This window comes from Phaseolus vulgaris, chromosome 4 (genome assembly GCF_000499845.2).
Source record: "Phaseolus vulgaris cultivar G19833 chromosome 4, P. vulgaris v2.0, whole genome shotgun sequence".
NCBI lineage: Eukaryota > Viridiplantae > Streptophyta > Magnoliopsida > Fabales > Fabaceae > Phaseolus > Phaseolus vulgaris.
In genome coordinates this window covers 4,049,949-4,068,016 of record NC_023756.2, presented here as the reverse complement: position 1 = coordinate 4,068,016, position 18,068 = coordinate 4,049,949, and the positions used below count along the sequence as shown (strand labels likewise).

The window sequence follows — 18,068 nt, the reverse complement described above, 5'->3', positions numbered from 1 at the left end:
TTCATTCTTTGTTATTAAAAATTAATGGAACAACCTTCTTTTTACACAATTTTTTATTCTATTCCATTATTTATTATCTTATAAGTAAATACTCAACTGATTTAGGATCTATATTTGTATTCGACAGAAATAAAAAAGAGATCAAATGAATTAAAATAAATGAATAAAAAGATCATATTTATTAAAAAAAAATAAAAAATAACATAAAAAACATAAATAAATAAAAAATAAAAAAATAGAATGAAGAAACTAGAAAAATTTACTTACCTTTTTGTGAAATTTTCTACTAAATAATCTCTATTAATTTGTCTCCTCCCTTTTTAGTCTCATTGCTCTAGTCAAACAAACTAATGATGAGAATAGTGGAAAATCATTCTCGGGTGTTACAGCTATTTTTAGAGTTTTCATTTTAGATGGATACACTTTCTTTCAACGCGCATACTTTTTTCTACCATTCATAACATAAAAAATATCAAAGTATTTTTGTATTAAAATCTTATAAATCAATTTAATATTATTCAATAGAAAACATCCAAAATATAATTTCGGACTGCGTAATTTGATTATATAATTAAGAAATATTTCAGTTTACAGAATTAAAATTTGGAATATAACTTTTGCTTACATAATTTAAAAATCTTTTAAACTATTTATCTAGATTAACTAATTTGATGAACTACTATAAAAATAATAGTGAGAAATTTATGAATACAATAAATCTAAAATATATTTTTAAATGGACTATGTAAAACACATAATCTAGAAGGTGCATGTGTGCAACTATATGTAAATACTCAAGCGACAATGTGTCTTGCTGTTGAATCAACGTGTTTAGTGTTTCTAGAATTTTTTGTACTATACTAATGAGTATCATTCAAGCGTTGGAATAATGCTCAAGTGGTGGACACTCAAGTATTGAGCATGCCACTTAAATGAATGAGATGTCAGATCTATTCTTTCTTCTCGAGAGTTGTATTGTTCAAGCGAACAAGTCTTCCTTTGTGTGAAAAATTAAGATCAGTCAAGTGAGATGAACTTGCTCAAGAGACATATATCTAATTAGGAAATATTAATGATAAGCATGTGGTGTGTATACGTAAACATATACAATAACGCATAATCTTGTATGATATACTCATGATGTTATATTGTATATCAGAACTTGATATCTAGAAAATAAAGAAAAGCTTTAACAAATAAGAGTTGAATATAATACACTAACAAAAAAAAGTACAAAAACATAGTCTATAGATTCAAAAAAAAGTTACACAACCATAACAAAAAACAAAAATAGTAAAAACACTAACACCTAAGTTGAATAACTAAATGTGTAGAATCCTAATACCCCTCAAACTCAAGGTGAGGGATTTTTATGAACAAAATCTAATCAAATTTATCACCTTCATTTATATGTGTTGATCTCAATCAAATTCTACAATCTTATTAGTTTTCTATTATTATTATTATTATATATCTATAAAAGTTCAGGCAAGTTGAATTTTAAGGACTCATTAGAGAATTGATTAATGAGTTGAGTTTTTGGGATTCATTAAAATAATCTCAGCATTAGAAAGGCATAAAAAAAATACTTACATATTATCACCAATAAGGTTTTCACATTTACAATAAAAATTGAATTCATATTGTTATAGATATGAACTTGTTGCTTATCATTTAAATCAATCTTTATTGGCTTTTCTACTTATTAATTAAGCTTTATTTATCCTTTTTATGGAAATAATTTTCAAGAAGATAAAAGCTCCATTTTTAATGGTGCCCCTAGAAATGAGGTACACTATTTTGTTTACTGATTAATAGGTGTTAGATGGATTAACCACCTTTGAAATAATTTGATTATTCTCAAATAAAAGACGAAAGGAAGGGCCAAAATCTATAAAAGTTTGCCATATTACAAATATTGAAGCTTAAAGAATATCTACTTTTGTTCATGAAATATTCTGAACATAAAGGTGACCAAGAATTTAATTCAGAAGTTGGATGTCACAAGACAAAAGAAAAAGAAGTTTAAATTTCATTACACGAAGAAGATTATTAAGAGGACAACACAAAAAAGACCATAATTTTCATTAGAGGCAGAATGTTGTTGGCAAATTCTCCCAGCACCTCTATACTTTCTTCTGCATCTTCATACTTTTTTTTTTTAATTCCAACAATACTTTTTTAGATAAGATGGAGAATGTGATGTCTTCTTTTCCATTTTCAAGTGGTGGTGATTGTTTGTGATAGTTGGCGGTGAACATTAGTGGTTGAGGTAAGAGTTTTGTGATGTTTTTATAGAGTTGTGTTTTTGTTCGCTTATTTATTTTTTATTTTTTTGGAAACCACAAAACCTATAAAGAAAAAGTCAGCGAGATACAAAAATGAAGTACAAAACTAAAAAAAAAAATTATCCTTGCACTAGATAACGTCGGATACAATGAATTTTCTCATCAACCCTTTCACACGCTCAAATGATAAGACTGTTATCTCGAACGTTGCGACTAGAGAAGAATGAAAGTGTTGTGGTTGAAAGGAGTATGAAAGTGTGGGTGCAACTAAGGTTATTTAAAATGGTCAGGTTATGTTTTATCTAAAATTATTTAAAATTTAAAAAAAAGATTAAAACCTTCTTTTTCACATACATGGGGAAGGTATGAAGGTGGATAGAGAATTTGACAAGGTTGTTTTGAGGCTTAGACTTCAAAGTTTTCTTCCTTCATAAAAAAATAAAGTGTTAATTTTCTATATTACCCTAGGGTTCTTCCCGCACTCTCATATCTCACAAAAATATATCTAAATTACCTTTTAAAAATTTTCATTGAATATTTTTTTTTTTAATTTCGGGATGTGAAATCTGAATACCTCTCGAATTATAGAATCCGAAAGTTAAATTTTTTGATTTAATAATACAAAATTGTATTAAAAAATATGCAATTCATAACACAAAATTTATATTTTGGATTATACAATCCGAAATACAAATTTTGTATTCTAGATTGCATCGAGATATAAATTTGTAGTTTGGATTGCACATTTAAAAATACAAATTTTATATTCTAAATTTTACAATTTTAAATATAAATTCAAAATACAAAGTTTGTGTTTTAGGGTTCAGATTATATAATTCATTGTATAATCCAAAATTTGTGTTTTACTTGGTAGAATCCAAAATGAACATTTTTTTAAAGTTTTGAAAGAACTCGTTACCCTGTGATGTAACTCCTTACTAAATTCAGAATGCAACTTAAACATATTTTGGAAAATGTAATCCGAACAGTATTACCTTGCTGAAAAAATGATAGATAAACTCCTCAAATACTAAATGAATATTCAAATGACACTAGTGGGAGAGAAAAGAAAATATGAGTATTATAAATGATATAATATAATATGATAGAAAAGAGATAGAAAGAAATCAAAAACATTATTTAAATGTTTAAGAAAGATGTTTTTATATCATTGTTCAAACTTGCTTTTGAAGTAGAAATTATTCACATAGAATTTTATCTGTTTTAAAAGAAATCCCACGTTGAAGTATGTTGATATGATAGTGAGAAAGAGAATCTTATATTTAAAACATGAATAGTATATAAACCTTGAGTGTTTAGAATAAGAAGTATTTAATCATATAATTAGATTATTTTTTGAAGTTATAAAAAGTTGATACACAAAAGAAATATATAAAAAGGTATCTCTGATAAAATCTTTCTATTGCAGCAAAACTTGCAAACTGGTAGAATCCAATTGAAGTAAAATAAAATTTCATAAGAAAATGTTATAAGATCATGCTCTAAAAACACTTTTATGGTGGTGTAGGAAGAAGGAGTCTTTGAATATAAATCATGTTTGTGGCCAACATAAAATGTACTACAAACTACTTGAATAACCCAACATCCAGCAACAGGTTCATACAACAAGAGGGTGTCATCAGAAAACAGAAAACAGAAAACATAAATACTACTAAAAATGGAATGTTCAATACTCATACTGATATTATGGAGCTTTTATGCCTAAAATATCTTAATAAACTGAGAGAACAGGTGGGGGATAAAGAAGGTAATAATAAGGATTTCTCAGAAGACAAACATTATCACTCAAGAAATCTCTGAACAGAAAATCTAATTCATCCAATATCATGCTATCCAACAAGGACATTTCACATCTGGTGCTCATGGAACTATCACAAAAAGAGGCTGCAGAGAAACCAGAGTATATATATCAGTTATGCAATGAAGTATCACGGTAAGAAAATCATTAAATAGAAACCAATTTTAGAGACAAAAAATAGTTAGTTACCATATTGACAAAATTAGATACTGTTTTAGAGACTAAAATAATTATTGGCATCTAAATTAGTTTCTATTATTGATAAATAATTTCTAAATTGGTATGTAGTTAGATACCAAGGTTTTAGATACCAACTTTAGAATATAAATAATTGGTAGTTAAAACTTAGATAGCTAATTAGATACCAATTAGAAACTATTTATCAATAATAGAAACTAATTTAGATATCAATACTTTTTTTAGTCTCTAAAATAGTATCTAATTTAGTCACTATAGAAACTAATAACTTTTTGTCTCTAAAGTTAATTTCTATTTAATGATTTTCTAGTAGTGGATGTGGTTTCTAGACAAACATACAGGTGTGCACACACACAAAGGTAGAGAGAGAATACCGTGTCTAAACTGACTTGTTTGCCATTCTCAATCAATATCTCAGTTACTGTTCCTGACTCTTCAGCCTGCCACAAAGTAATGAAGATAACCAATAGATTAGAGGATTTGGTTTCTGGCTAATAGAATCTGTTTCTGAAGGATATTACAGTGACAAAGTGTGAATCCAATAGCCTCTCAGAGGGTCATGTTGAGAAGATGTTCATAAAAAAACACTTTGAATCACTCTTTTTTTCATTTTATTCATCTCCTAAAACTAACTACCACCACCACATAGTTTAGTTATATCATAATCCCTTCACACCACTCCTACTGTAATGTATGCAGGGTGTATTGCATTAGGATTTTAAAGGTTTTAAAAACACTATTTACTGTTAAGAAGAGTCTTCAATGAATCTTAATACAGTTAAAATAAAAACCAACTAACTAACCTACTAAACCATGCATGTTTTCCATTCTTTTTTTCATAGTTTTAGTTGGTTTTGATTTTGATGATAGATTGAGTAATAAATGTTTAGGATTTATTAAATAGGACCTCTCCAGTTTAAAGCAAAGAGAAGAGTATCTAAAACCATAAAAAGTCTTGTGATGTTCAATAAAGACTTCTAGTGATATAAATAATTTTTGTGGTATGAAATTAGGATAATTACGATTTTTTCAAATGATTAATGAGTTAAGTGTTCATGGAGCTAACACTAAGGAAATTATTAAATAGAAACTAAGTTTAGAGACAAAAAATAATTAACCACTAGGTTAACTAAATTAGATACTATTTTATAGATTAAAAAAATTATTGATATCTAAACTAGTTTCTATTATTAATAAAAATTTATAAACTAGTTTCTAAATTGGTATCGAATTAGCTACCAAAAGTTTAGAAACTAGTTTATAAATTTGTATTAATAATAGAAACTACTTTAGATATCAATAATTTTTTAGTTTATAAAATAGTATTAACTTAGTTAATAAAGTAACTAATTACTTTTTGTCTTTAAAATTAGTTTTTACTCAATGATTTTCTTGTAGTGTAAGACAGGTGGACAACACATAAGCATATTTAACTGCAAGATTTTTGAATCACAGATTTCTGTATAGTACTACAGGAAAACATAAAGTAAACAACATAGTAAAAAGAAAAAAAAATGTAATAATATACTAGAACAAATAGGAAAGTAAATACACATACCTCAATTTCATTCATCATTTTCATAGCCTCAAGAATGCAAAGAACCTGGCCTTTCTTCACTTTATCACCCACCTGAAGCAACAGCATAATAATTAGTCTCTTCACCGATTAACTTAGTAAACAAAGTAATAATTAGTTTCATAAATTACCCTTTGCAAATTGGCACCTCAACAGAAAAAAGAGAGTGCTATTTAAACTGTGTATGTCTACAAACCTTGACAAATTCAGGTTGACCAGGTCCTGGACTCCTGTAGAAAGTTCCTGCAATTGGACTCTTCATTGGTGGGTGAGAAGGTGAGCTTGCTTTTGCAGGGGAAGGCAAGGCAGGCGGTGCTTTTGGGGAGGAAGAGCTAGCAGGAGCAGCAGCTGGAGCTGCCGGCGGCGGTGCAAATGCTGCATAGTGCATAGGTGGTGGTGATGCTGGGGCCATAACTGGTGGAGGCTGCAGTGCTTCCTTTTTTCTTATCACAATCTCACAGTCTAATTGCTTAAGTTGAAGTTCCACAACATCTCTTGAATCAACAACTCTAGCCATGGAAATGGTATTAAATGAAATCGATGGAAATAATGCATATAAACACAAAAGAATAGGTGATTGCATGCAAAATGAAGCTGCTTAATCTTACTTTACAAGGTCTACAACTTGAGAAATGAATGCAGTAACTGAAGCTTCATCTGCAATAGTGCCACCAGATTGTTTTCCATCAAGCACTTCTTTTTCTTTTGATGAAGCAACATTAGGCTCCTTGACCGTTACGGGGGCAGAATTAGAATTCGAATTTTCAACTTTAGCAGCCTACAATATACAAAGCAGGGTAGCATATGGTAAAACTTTCTGAATCTAATCAAGAACACGTTTGAACAGGGGGATAAAATTTCATTCAGAATAAAACTCAATGTGAACTTAAAAAACAGAAAGCAAAAGACTCAGTGTAAACTGACCTTCAAAACAGAAAATTGCTTTCTGTTGTTAGGACACTGCAAGAGACAACAAATACCAATAGAATAATTAATTAATCAACAAAAAGGAAAATATATCTGTGAAGCCTTTGACATATTTGCTATTTATTCACTGAATCATCCACAAACTGAAAGTGTTTCAATTGACAAGTTGTAATTTCTCCAATTTTAATCACAATGAAAACAAATGGCAAATCGGCTAACATAACAAGCACAACAATTTGAATGCATTTTAGTTGCAGTTGTGCTTCATTCAGAGCCATCAGTAACAGTGAAAATGTTTCTATAAGTGATAACATGCGGAAAAACTTCAGTTGTAGTTCCCTTCCCACGTAGGAAAATCAAATATGAAAGGAGTAATGTTTATAATAAAAAATTAATAGGCATCATAGACTATTAATATTACCATGCTTCAAGATATAAAAGATTGTATATTACTGCAAAGACTGTTCACAAAACATTGATCACCTACAACAAGATTGTATCTAACAAAGTGTTGTTACATTTTTCTGATTATTGTCTTAACTTAAACCATTTATGCTCAACACTAGATTCAATATACATATACTCATTTTTCATGAACATTCAGAAAACTTAAGAAAAATATTGATGAAGGTACCATTCCATCGCTATCACTAAGATAAATTAATTCAGCAAAATAATCACAGAATAAATACTTCTCTTGTGATTACATAATCTGTCATCCTTAAATCATTGATAAAGGTATCATTTCTTCATTTACAACTAAAATCAATTGAACAAAACATTATCTCAATCAGAGAAGATATACTATTTCTTTTTTGTAAATTGCATAATGTGACATCCTTAAAACATTAGATGTTCAACAAACAGAAATTCACAGACAAAAGAATTCTCTCTCTCCATCTCTCTCTCTCTCTCGTTCTTTTATGGATAGATACAGATACAGATACATAGATAGATAGATGGAAGTGAAAACTCATACCTGAATTCTGGATGATGCAGATTCAGCAGACAGAGAACTGAATGATAGAAAAGGCTTGAAGCTCAACCCACTTTGAAAGGGAGCCTGTGGGGATTTCAACCCCAGAGAGGGAGAAGAAATAGAAGGGCATTTGGGGCATGGGACGGAGAATGAGGCCATTTTGAAACCACCCCACGAGCTAAAAACCAGACTTTCGTTCTTGTGTTCCCAAAGGGGTGCGTGATCTGCGAAGAATGGTGAGAATGGTTATGTGGGTCGGTGAGAATATAAGCCAAGAGCCGTTGAGACCGAAGAGGGTGTGCGTTTGATGAATCTGAGAAGACACGAAAAGGGTAAAAATATGAAACGAGGGTGGATGGAGAATACAAAGGAGATTTGAAAGACTTTTGGTTTGGTTGAGATTTTAGAAATGTGGGTTCGATGATTCCGATGCAAGTGCAGTAACCATCAAAGTGTCACAGTTTTACCTAAGTTGGAGGAACTAACAATGAACTATCTACTGGCTCCTCGTACTCACTGCTTTTACTTGTTTCATGAAGTTGCTTCGGACAACGTTGGTGTTTTCGTCTACAAGATCAACGCTCCTAAAAGCTTCCATGTGTACTCATCAATGGCCACTGCTTTTGCTATTATTATGGCCGATTTTGTAGGTATTGACTTTAGCAATTTTATCCCATTTAACAACTTAAAATAATAATATTTTAATTATATTTATTTTACATTTTAATTTCAAATTTTAATATATATATATATATATATATATATATCATATATTATTAAAGTGGGTGTATTTTTTTTAAGGATGTAGAAGAATTATTTTCCTTTATTATTATTATCATTTATCTACAACAATATATAAAATATATATAAAAAGGGATTTTTTGGGGTTGGAGTCATAGACTACACTAGTTTTATTCTTGGGCTAGGAAAGAGCTTTTGAAAGAAACATATGTGTATACATTTGGTAAAAATTTAAAAGCGTTGAGAGAATCCCAAGCTTTCAGCAAGACTTGTGAAAACAAGTGAGGATTCAAGTGTGCGAGTTTGATGAGTCGGTATGCAAGAACGAAGGTGAGGACATCGAGGGTCCATTTTGTTTCATTTATTATACTATTTTCATTAAGTTAGGGTTATGTTTATCTTTGGATTCTTTGAAAAAGAGGCATTGGTCGTGGTGAACATTTTCTTTGTCCAAGTACATCTCAATAGTTAGACGTTTGTTAAGTTTGGTATACATTTCGTCATAGTTTTAATGCTGAGCGTGTTTTTTATATTTTTACGAGTTTAAAGGTTCAACTCACTAAGAATCTGTTTGGATTGGGGAAGAGATTTGTGAGGATGGGAGGAAGTGGATTTGTGAAGATTAGAGAGGATGTCTGAGAATGTGCGAGGTTGTTTGGATTGAGGGATGATAAAGTGGATTTGTGAGGATGATTTATTGAGATTTGTGAGTAATGTGATAGTTAGAAGATAATTTATACATTTTTTAAAGGTGTAAAATGTAAGTTTACAAATTTACTCTTTCTATTAAAAATATTTAAATAATGAGTTATGATATATTTTTTTTTAGGTTTGAAGTACTATCAAATATTTTTTTTAGGTTTCAATTACACAACTCCAACCACTCAAGATATAACCTGAAAAACAAGAGAAATATAAATATAAATATAAATTTTTTAAAATTAAAAAAACCAACAAAAAAAGAAACACAGTAAGAGAATGATTCTCTGTGTAGTTCAAATACAAGGAGAATCGATTCTCTATGCAGTTCAAATTGAAGAAGAATCGATTCTCATAGCACCAAAGAAAGCAAAATCAATTTTGGGTGTTTTATAAAGACATGAGAATGGATTCTCTCATGAGTACAAAGTCTCTAAAATCGATTTTCATGACTAAAAAATAAACAAGAATCGATTTTTCTTTCCATACAAAATCTCCAAAATCGATTTTCCTGTATGACAAAATCGATTTTCGTTCTCTACACATTACATGCAAAATCGATTTTACCTTTTCCAAAATTCTTTGATTCCTTGCACAGTGCCCAATTTGAGAAAATTGTGATGCTTGCAAGGGTATGAGCGTAAAAACGTATGCTCCTACGTATAATCATCTCAAATCCGCGCATTTGTGTGAAGATGACAATTTGCTAGCTACCCGCTCCTCCATCCGCACATGCACCTGCAAAACAGTGGAAACAAACAAGATAGTCACCCGCTCGTTAATCCTCGCTCCAACCTCATCCGTAGAAGCATACAGGGCATAAGTGTGAATTTCTCTAAGTAGTATCAATGAGAGGAATTTGGTTATCCTTTTTCAATCTTCTTATAAAGGTTTTAATGGTCGATTCATCAAAATCTAATCATAACTAGGAAGCCTAATATATTGGAAGGATTTCTTTGTACTGAACTTCAAACCCCAATCCTCAAGTCGTTCGTTAGTTGGAGGATTTAGATACAAAGAGAGAAAAATTTGTGAGGAATTAAAGAAATTCGAAATAGTTTTTGACATCGCAATTATATTGACATGCGAGTAGTAGTACGTTTTACAATTCCAGCATTTTAAATTATGTGCTGCTAGTTTTATAATTGTGTTTACTTTAAGAATTTACGGATGTTTTTACAATACTTTAGGCAATGCTGTGATAATAGAAAACTTTAATTTTTTATTTTGCAGTACTAGAAAACTTGTAATGTTATAAATAATATTTGAAGTTTACAAGCTCGGTTGGCGTTATAAGTAATACTTATAACATTATAAATTTTATTGCAGTGCGGTTTCATTAAAAACCATTGAGAAAAAACATGAAAAACTCAAGAAAAAAAGAGTGGTTCAAATGCAAGATGTTGTTCAAATGAAAAAGAAAGGGGAAGCATGCTAACTAAAATAAAAACGCTAATTAGTAGTATTCCAAACCCGATGTACCAAGTCCGACACTTTGAACGTCTTAGGTATAACCTTTGATTTTGTATCTTATCTCTATGGGATGTTTTAAAGCTTCTCCGGGTGGAATCTTGCGACTCGGAAGGATGGCTCAGAAATTTCAATCGAGATCATCACGTCTGTCCCATACACCAAACTGAATGACATTTCTCTAGTTGTCGATTGAGGAGTGGTATGGTAGGACCATAGTACCCTAAGGACTTCATCTAGCCACGTGTCCTTGGCTGCTTGCAGTCTTCTCTTTATACCTCCTAGGATGACTGATTAGTAGCTTTTGCTTGCCCATTGGTTTAAGGGTGCTCGAATGACGTGAAGATTTTCCTAATTTTGAGATTAAGGCACATTTTTCTTACTTGGTTGCTTACAAACTGTGTCCCATTATCTAATATTAAAATAGTTGGCATGCCAAACTTGCATATGATGTTTTTCCATAGAAAACTTCCCACCCTCAATGCGAATATGACTTCCATTGGCTAAGCTTCTATGTGAGAAGCGGGTCGGGCACGAATTTTCGCCAAGCATTCAACCTTGCACCGAATGAGGGACTCACTGAAGGAATTGACATGGAGTCCCTTAACAAAGGTGGCAACGAACACCTCATCGTTCAACTGTTGAATTTGTATTGAACTTTGCAAAAATGGTTCAAGTATGTCTTTAGCGACTCATCTTCCTTATGCTTAAGGTCGAAGAGGTCAGCAATCAATAGAGGCTTACTTTTGTTGGCAACGATTGCTCAATAAACATTTGGAGAAGGTGTGAAAGGACATCATAGTCCCATTGAAAATCTAGTTGAACCATTATAAGGCAGTCCGATGATGGTCCTTACAAACATGTTGCATCAAATTGAGTTTGATTCCCCTTATATGAGCATCTGGGTGCGAAAGGCCTTCAAATGCGCCTCAAGATCACCTGATCCTACAAAAGGAGTAATCTTCGGGACCATGTAATGGGGGGAGGGGGATTGAACCAGTTCATCCATCGCCTTTGTGAATGGTTGTGTGTCCAAGTACATGTTGACCAAGCATATCCTTACTTGTTCTCTTCTGTGTATCGGGTCGTTCATGGCTCGCTTGGTTCGTTATTAACTTTACTTGTTCTTTGTACACCTGCATTGTTTTTCCATTTGTTGGTGAGATTCCTCGGCCTTTTCAAGAAGTTGTTCACATTCCAGTCTCGCCTCCTCTCTTAATAGATCGCTTTTTGCCTAAGCCTTTTCTGCTCATCGTTTAAAATCAACATTTTCTTGTTGTAACTCCTTCATAGTTCCTATGATCTGTTACAGGGTTGTGTTTGGGTTGGCATTCGATGATGGTAGGGTTTGTGGTTGTTGGTTACTCATGTTGATAGTAATCGATGAAAATTTGTTGTGAGATCAGGGGAAAATCTACCTGTCCCACGATGGGTACCAATTTGTTCTGGCTCGTGACGTTCTTTTGAGTACTCACTTAAAAAGAAAGTATCAACGTACTTGTATAGCCAGTCACAAATAAGGGTTTTTAAGTTTTGAAAGAAAAAAAATCCCCATTTCATTCTTTTTCCTCCATATTTATACAAAAAAATCACCCCTTTAACTGAAGTAACCATAAACACCCTTCATGGGTTTTAGCTCCGTTGTGGAAATCTCGCCAAAAATATAGGTTGGTTAAGGTTAGTTGTTGGTAACAGGTGGTTTGGGTGATCACCTTGCAATTGACTTAGTGTTATCGCTAGATTTTTTGGATAAGCCCTACGAAAATTATCCGAGTAGCTTATTCCATCAGAGACCTCGCCACAAGGTCGAGAAGGACTAGGATGACTTACAACCCCCAACCTCGAGCCGAGTAAGCGGAAAAACTTATATTTGTCATTGGATAACCCCTACAAAATTACTTGATTGTACCGTTAGAGACCTCGCCACAGGACCAAGGCCAAACAAGACTAAGATGACTCAATAATAAATTTAATAATTATTTATTTTAAATTAAAAATTGAGAAAAAATTGAATTTTATAAAAATACAAAGAATCCAATTTCTTACAATTTTATCCTTTAAATAACTATTTTTTAAAATTTAAATAATTCTTCTCAATAAAAACATTACATACACAATAAATAAATTATATACAACAAAATTAGAAAAGTTATTTATTTTTATAATTACTTTCAATAAAATATTTTTATAATTTAATAATATGTTTTTATTTCAATAATTACTATAATAATAGTTATTTTTTGTCAAAAGAAAAGCGTACCATATTTAGATTATTTATCTTTAATAATCTATAATAATATATAAAGGAATTTTTTTGCGGTACACATTTTGTTTTCCAATTTTATTCTTTAAAAATTAAAATATAACAAAAAATAGAATCATATTTCTTACAATTTTACCCTTTAAATATTTTTTTTTAAATTCAAATAATTCTTCTCAATAAAAGACCACCTACACAATAAAAAAATTATATAAAACAAAATTAAAACAATTATTTATCTATAACAATATATAAATAAGATTTCCTATTTTTTACACATCCCATTTCCAATTTTGTCTCTAATTATATTAAAATATAACAAATTTAATAATTATTTATTTTAAATTGAGAATTTGAATTTAAAAAAAAAATAAGAATCCAATTTTTTACAATTTTACCCTTTAGATAACTACTTTTTTAAAAAAATTTGAATAATTCTTCTCAATAAAAAACCATCTACACAATAAAAAAATTATATAAAAAAAAATTTAAAAAAAATTTATTTTTATAATTACTTTTAATAAAATCTTTTTACCGTTTTTAGATTATTAATATTTTAATAAAAATATTATTTATTTAATAAAATAAAAAATTGTATAATTATTTTTATTTTAAAATAATTAAATAAATTCTCTTTTAGAAATATCAGTTACATATATATAAAATATTTTTTACCATTTAATATATATAAATTACCATTTTAAAAAAATATAATCAAATTTTATTATAATTTAATAAATAAATTCATTAACAAAAATTTAATAAACTTTAATATCATTTCTAAATGTTCTTTCCTTTCGTTATAAGTTATTTTTCTTATAAATATTTCATTTGTCCTTTTGTTCAATGATTATTCTTCGTCTTCTATTTGTAGCATATAACCTTTGTTTGGTTCGTTGTTCTAATGTTCATACAGATGGAAAGATGCGTGAACTTCGTGTTTGTTTTCGGTGAATATCGTTGATTTGCAAGCGTAAAATGACGAGTTTATGTTATTTCTTTTCTTTCTCTCTCAAGTGCACAAAAAGCATGAGAAAACGTTTGAACAAACCAAAATCGATGCTTGAATTTCCAATTTATAATCGATGTTCCATTTCCCCTGAATACTCGCGATATCAATTATACATGTTTTTTTAACTAAACATCGATGTTGGTTTTTTTCACTCAAATAATCGATGTTATGGTGCCTCTATAGAGATAGGTAATCGATTATGCATGTTTTTTTCAATTAACATTGATAATCTAGTCCATAATTCATGTTGTGGTGCCTTTGTAGAAGTAGATAATAAATTATCCATGTTTTTTTAAGTGAACATTGAATAATTTAAAAATTTTATTTATTTCAGATTTTTATTAAAATAAGATATTAAATAATTTACAATTTGTATTTATTTAAGATTTTGAATAATTTAATAACTTTATGTATTTTATTTATTTATTTAAATATGACATTAAATAATTTATATTTGTATTTATTTAAAATTTAGGACTTTGAATAGTTTACAAATTTTATATATTTTAGATTTTTATTTAAATAAGATATTAAATAATTTAAGAATTGTATATAATTAAGATTTTGAATAATTTAATAATTTTAATTATTTCAGATTTTAATTCAAATAGTACATTAAATAATTTTTGGATTTGTATTTATTTAGAATTTTGAATATAAATTTTAGATTTCTATTTAAATAAGACATTAAATAATAATTTAGGATTTTTTATTATTTTTTATTTTGACAAATTTAAAATTTTTATTTAATGATGTTTTTTTTAAATTTAAATAGGACATTGAATAATTTAGAGTTTATGTTTATTTATAATTTTCAATAATTTAGGAATTTTTTTTATTTCATACTTTTATTTAAATAGAACATTAAATAATTTAGAATTTATATTTATTTAGGTTTTTAAATAATTTATGAATTTTTTTAAATAGGACATTAAATAATTTTAATTTGTATTTATTTACGATTTTGAATAATTTAAGAATGGTACTTAATTACGATTTTAAATAATTTAGAAATTTTATTTATTTCAGATTTTTATTTAAATAAAATATTAAATAACTTAGGATTAGTATTTATTTATGATTTTCAATAGTTTAGGAATTTTATTTATTTCAGTTTTTTTTAAATAGGACATTTGAATAATTTAAATTTGTATTTATTGAGGTTTTCGAATAGTTTAAATTTTTTATTTAAATAGGATATTAAATAATTTAGGAATTGTATTTATTTAGGATTTTAAATAATTTGTGAGTTTATTTATTTCAGATTTTTTTAAATAGGATATTAAATAATTTAGGATTTATATTTATGTGAGATTTTGAATATTTTATGAAATTTATATATTTTATATTTTTATTTAAATAAAATATTAAATAATTTAGAATTTATATTTATTTTATATTTAATTAATGTAGGAAATTTATTTATTAATGAATTTAAGTAGGACATTAAACAATTAAGGGTTTGTATTTATTTAAAATTAAATAGTTTACGAATTTTATTTATTTCAAGTTTTTATTCAAATAAGACATTAAATAATTTAGAATTTTGAATATTTTAGAAATTTTATTTATTTCATATTTTTATATAAATAGGAAAATAAATAATTTATATTATATTTATTTAGGATTTGTTAAATAATTATTTAGTTAAAAATAATTATAATCCACAAATAAATAAATAAAATTAATTTTTCTACAATTTGTAAATACAGAAAAAAATTTGCCAACTTACACTTTTATTACTAACTTTCGTATTCTCTTATCCACTTCCTCAAATTCACTATTTGATCTAAACAAAACATTAATCTCTAAGTTTTTCTTTGTCGTTCGAGCATTGATCTTTTATCATTTATATTTTTCATTTTAGTATCTAATCTATTAAAATTTTAAAAAAATAGAAAAAATTAAGAAATTATATAAATAAATTAATGTAATGTATTTATGATATTTTACTAGTATATAATCTATAATAAAAAATTTGAATAAATAATAAGAAATTCATAAATACAAATATTTTGTTATGCAAAATAAGGTTATTACAACGACTATGAGTTGATATGAAATTATAGTCTATGGTGTTAATGGAAAAAAAATGAATTAGAATAAATGCAATATTACATACAAATTTGAGTAATTAAAAAAAAATTATAACGTCCATATATATATATTAATTATATGTTCATTGAGAGAATAATTTTTTTTAGTAACCGTTATTACTTAATTAAAAGCATTAATACTTATTTAAAATCATTAATACTTGTGTAAAATCATTTGACCTTATCTTTAAGATAAAAAAAGTAAAAATAACATACAAAACATGAACTAATAATGAGGTCACTATATATATGAGAATGGTATGGGTTAAACCATGAACCCTAGATCCAAATGATGAGAAAAATGGGAAATTCAATGTATGCAAGAGTGTTGGTGGTTGTTGCAGTGTTGTGGTTGAATCCTTCTTCTTCATCTTCTGCTTCTGAAATTGAGTCATCAAGTTCTCATCTTGGCATTAATATACTGTTCTTGTCCATGGTGAATGACATGCCAAAGGGAACAGATAGATTACTGTTTGTTGGTGACTTTCAGAGTACTGAAGTGGAGTTGGAACCAGGGGTGCCCTACCAGCAAATTACCAATTTTGAACCCAAAAAAGTTTCTCTGTTAAAAGGTACTGTGTCTCAGTTTTGTGTTGAGTTAAATCTGTATGATCCTGGTGCAGAAGGTGACCATCACAACATCTATTGGTCAATGAGAAAAGATGGTATCTATCACAGTTGGGATAATAACAATTGGGACAAAAAGCTAGGTTGGGGAAAATGTGTTTTCTAGTTATCACCATCACACTTTCAATCTTATTTCTCAATCAATAACAATGGATTCTTACATGTTTACTTCTAATACTATATTATTTTTCTCTTTTATATTGAAAGGTAGTGTTAGCGATTTACAATAGGTTCATCAAACTCTCATTAGGATAGACTTCAAATAATTTTAATATCATAAGAGATAAACTTTAAGTTTAACTCAACCTCATATAACACTAATAAATATTCTTATTTCTAGTCGATACGATCCATGATCACCCATGTTCATTATTTAAATTCAAGAGCATCAATTAGGTTAAATTCTTTCCTATTTACGTGACATTGATATCAGTTAAATAAGAAGTCATTCTATGCTTTTCACTAAAATGATTAGTTAAAAGAAGATTAAATATAAAGAAATTGATCTTCTAATTTTGACAGATTTTAAGAAGTGAACTTTAAACCTAATTTTACAAAAATGACTCATAACATGTTGTTTGCACCCACTTATATAGTAAAATATATTATTATTTTTAGTTGATGTCGATTTTCAACATACTTCCTCACGAGACTATTCAATTTATGCATAAGACTATATATTTATGGGTGGTCCCATAACGGATTACATGATAATAAATATTCTTATTTCTAGTCGATGTAGGATCTCCAAATATAATATAATATAATTTTAAATTTGATTATTTTAATAATTCATCTTAATAAAAAAATATTATGTTTATGTTATAATGGTAATTTAGTATAATGTTGTCAACGTATCATCCTTAGGAAGTATCATTTTCATAAAATAATGTTATTTGATTGATTACTTTTAGTAAAATATTTCTCTACCTGATTTCTCCATAAATTTAAACATAAAACATGTAATATTGTTTTTGCACTCTTGGTATTAATAAGAATTATCAATCATTCAAATCATTGACTAACATCGTCCACGACTTTGAACATAAATAAAATATTATTCCAATATTAACTAAATTTTATTCCACTATCTAATATTTTTCTTCTCTCGTAGTTGTATTTAAAATCATATGTGAGTAATGATTTTTTTTTTCATGATAATTTAAATAAAATGTTAGAAACACTCTTTTAAACACACTATTATTAATTTTAAAAGATTTTGTTCCAATATCTTTTTTTATTGATTTTCTCGTAATTGTATTTAAAATCATATTCGAGTAATGATTTTTATAACAATTTGAATAATTTTAAAAAAATATTTTTAAATATAAAGATATTTTTTTAAATAATATGTATATATATACAGGAAAATAATA

At 28.0% G+C, this 18,068-nt stretch overlaps 1 protein-coding gene across 2 annotated transcripts; it reads right to left on the bottom strand.

Annotated features, from left to right (window-relative positions):
• Positions 1–3,828: 3,828 nt before the first annotated feature.
• Positions 3,829–8,427, bottom strand: LOC137836957 (biotin carboxyl carrier protein of acetyl-CoA carboxylase 2, chloroplastic-like). 2 transcript variants are annotated; one of them, XM_068645766.1, is made up of 7 exons: positions 7,788–8,427; positions 6,806–6,841; positions 6,490–6,659; positions 6,078–6,390; positions 5,864–5,935; positions 4,680–4,745; positions 3,829–4,193 (listed from the first exon to the last, which is right to left on the bottom strand). In XM_068645766.1, exons 1-7 carry the CDS (start codon positions 7,944–7,946, stop codon positions 4,170–4,172), a joined length of 840 nt encoding a protein of 279 aa, XP_068501867.1. In that variant the 5' UTR covers positions 7,947–8,427; the 3' UTR covers positions 3,829–4,169. The 2 variants fall into 2 exon arrangements, with proteins under 2 accessions (XP_068501867.1, XP_068501868.1); XM_068645767.1 differs by lacking the exon at positions 6,806–6,841 and having other exon boundaries at positions 7,788–8,393.
• Positions 8,428–18,068: the final 9,641 nt, after the last annotated feature.

Bases quoted from the DNA above. Each gene is read 5' to 3' on its own strand.
- LOC137836957 (XM_068645766.1), bottom strand. From the start codon at position 7,946: ATGGCCTCATTCTCCGTCCCATGCCCCAAATGCCCTTCTATTTCTTCT. The intron at 6,660-6,805 runs GTCAGTTTACAC...TGTATATTGTAG, and splicing joins AGCAATTTTCTGTTTTGAAG to GCTGCTAAAGTTGAAAATTC. The intron at 5,936-6,077 runs GTTTGTAGACAT...CTGTTGCTTCAG, and splicing joins GTCAACCTGAATTTGTCAAG to GTGGGTGATAAAGTGAAGAA.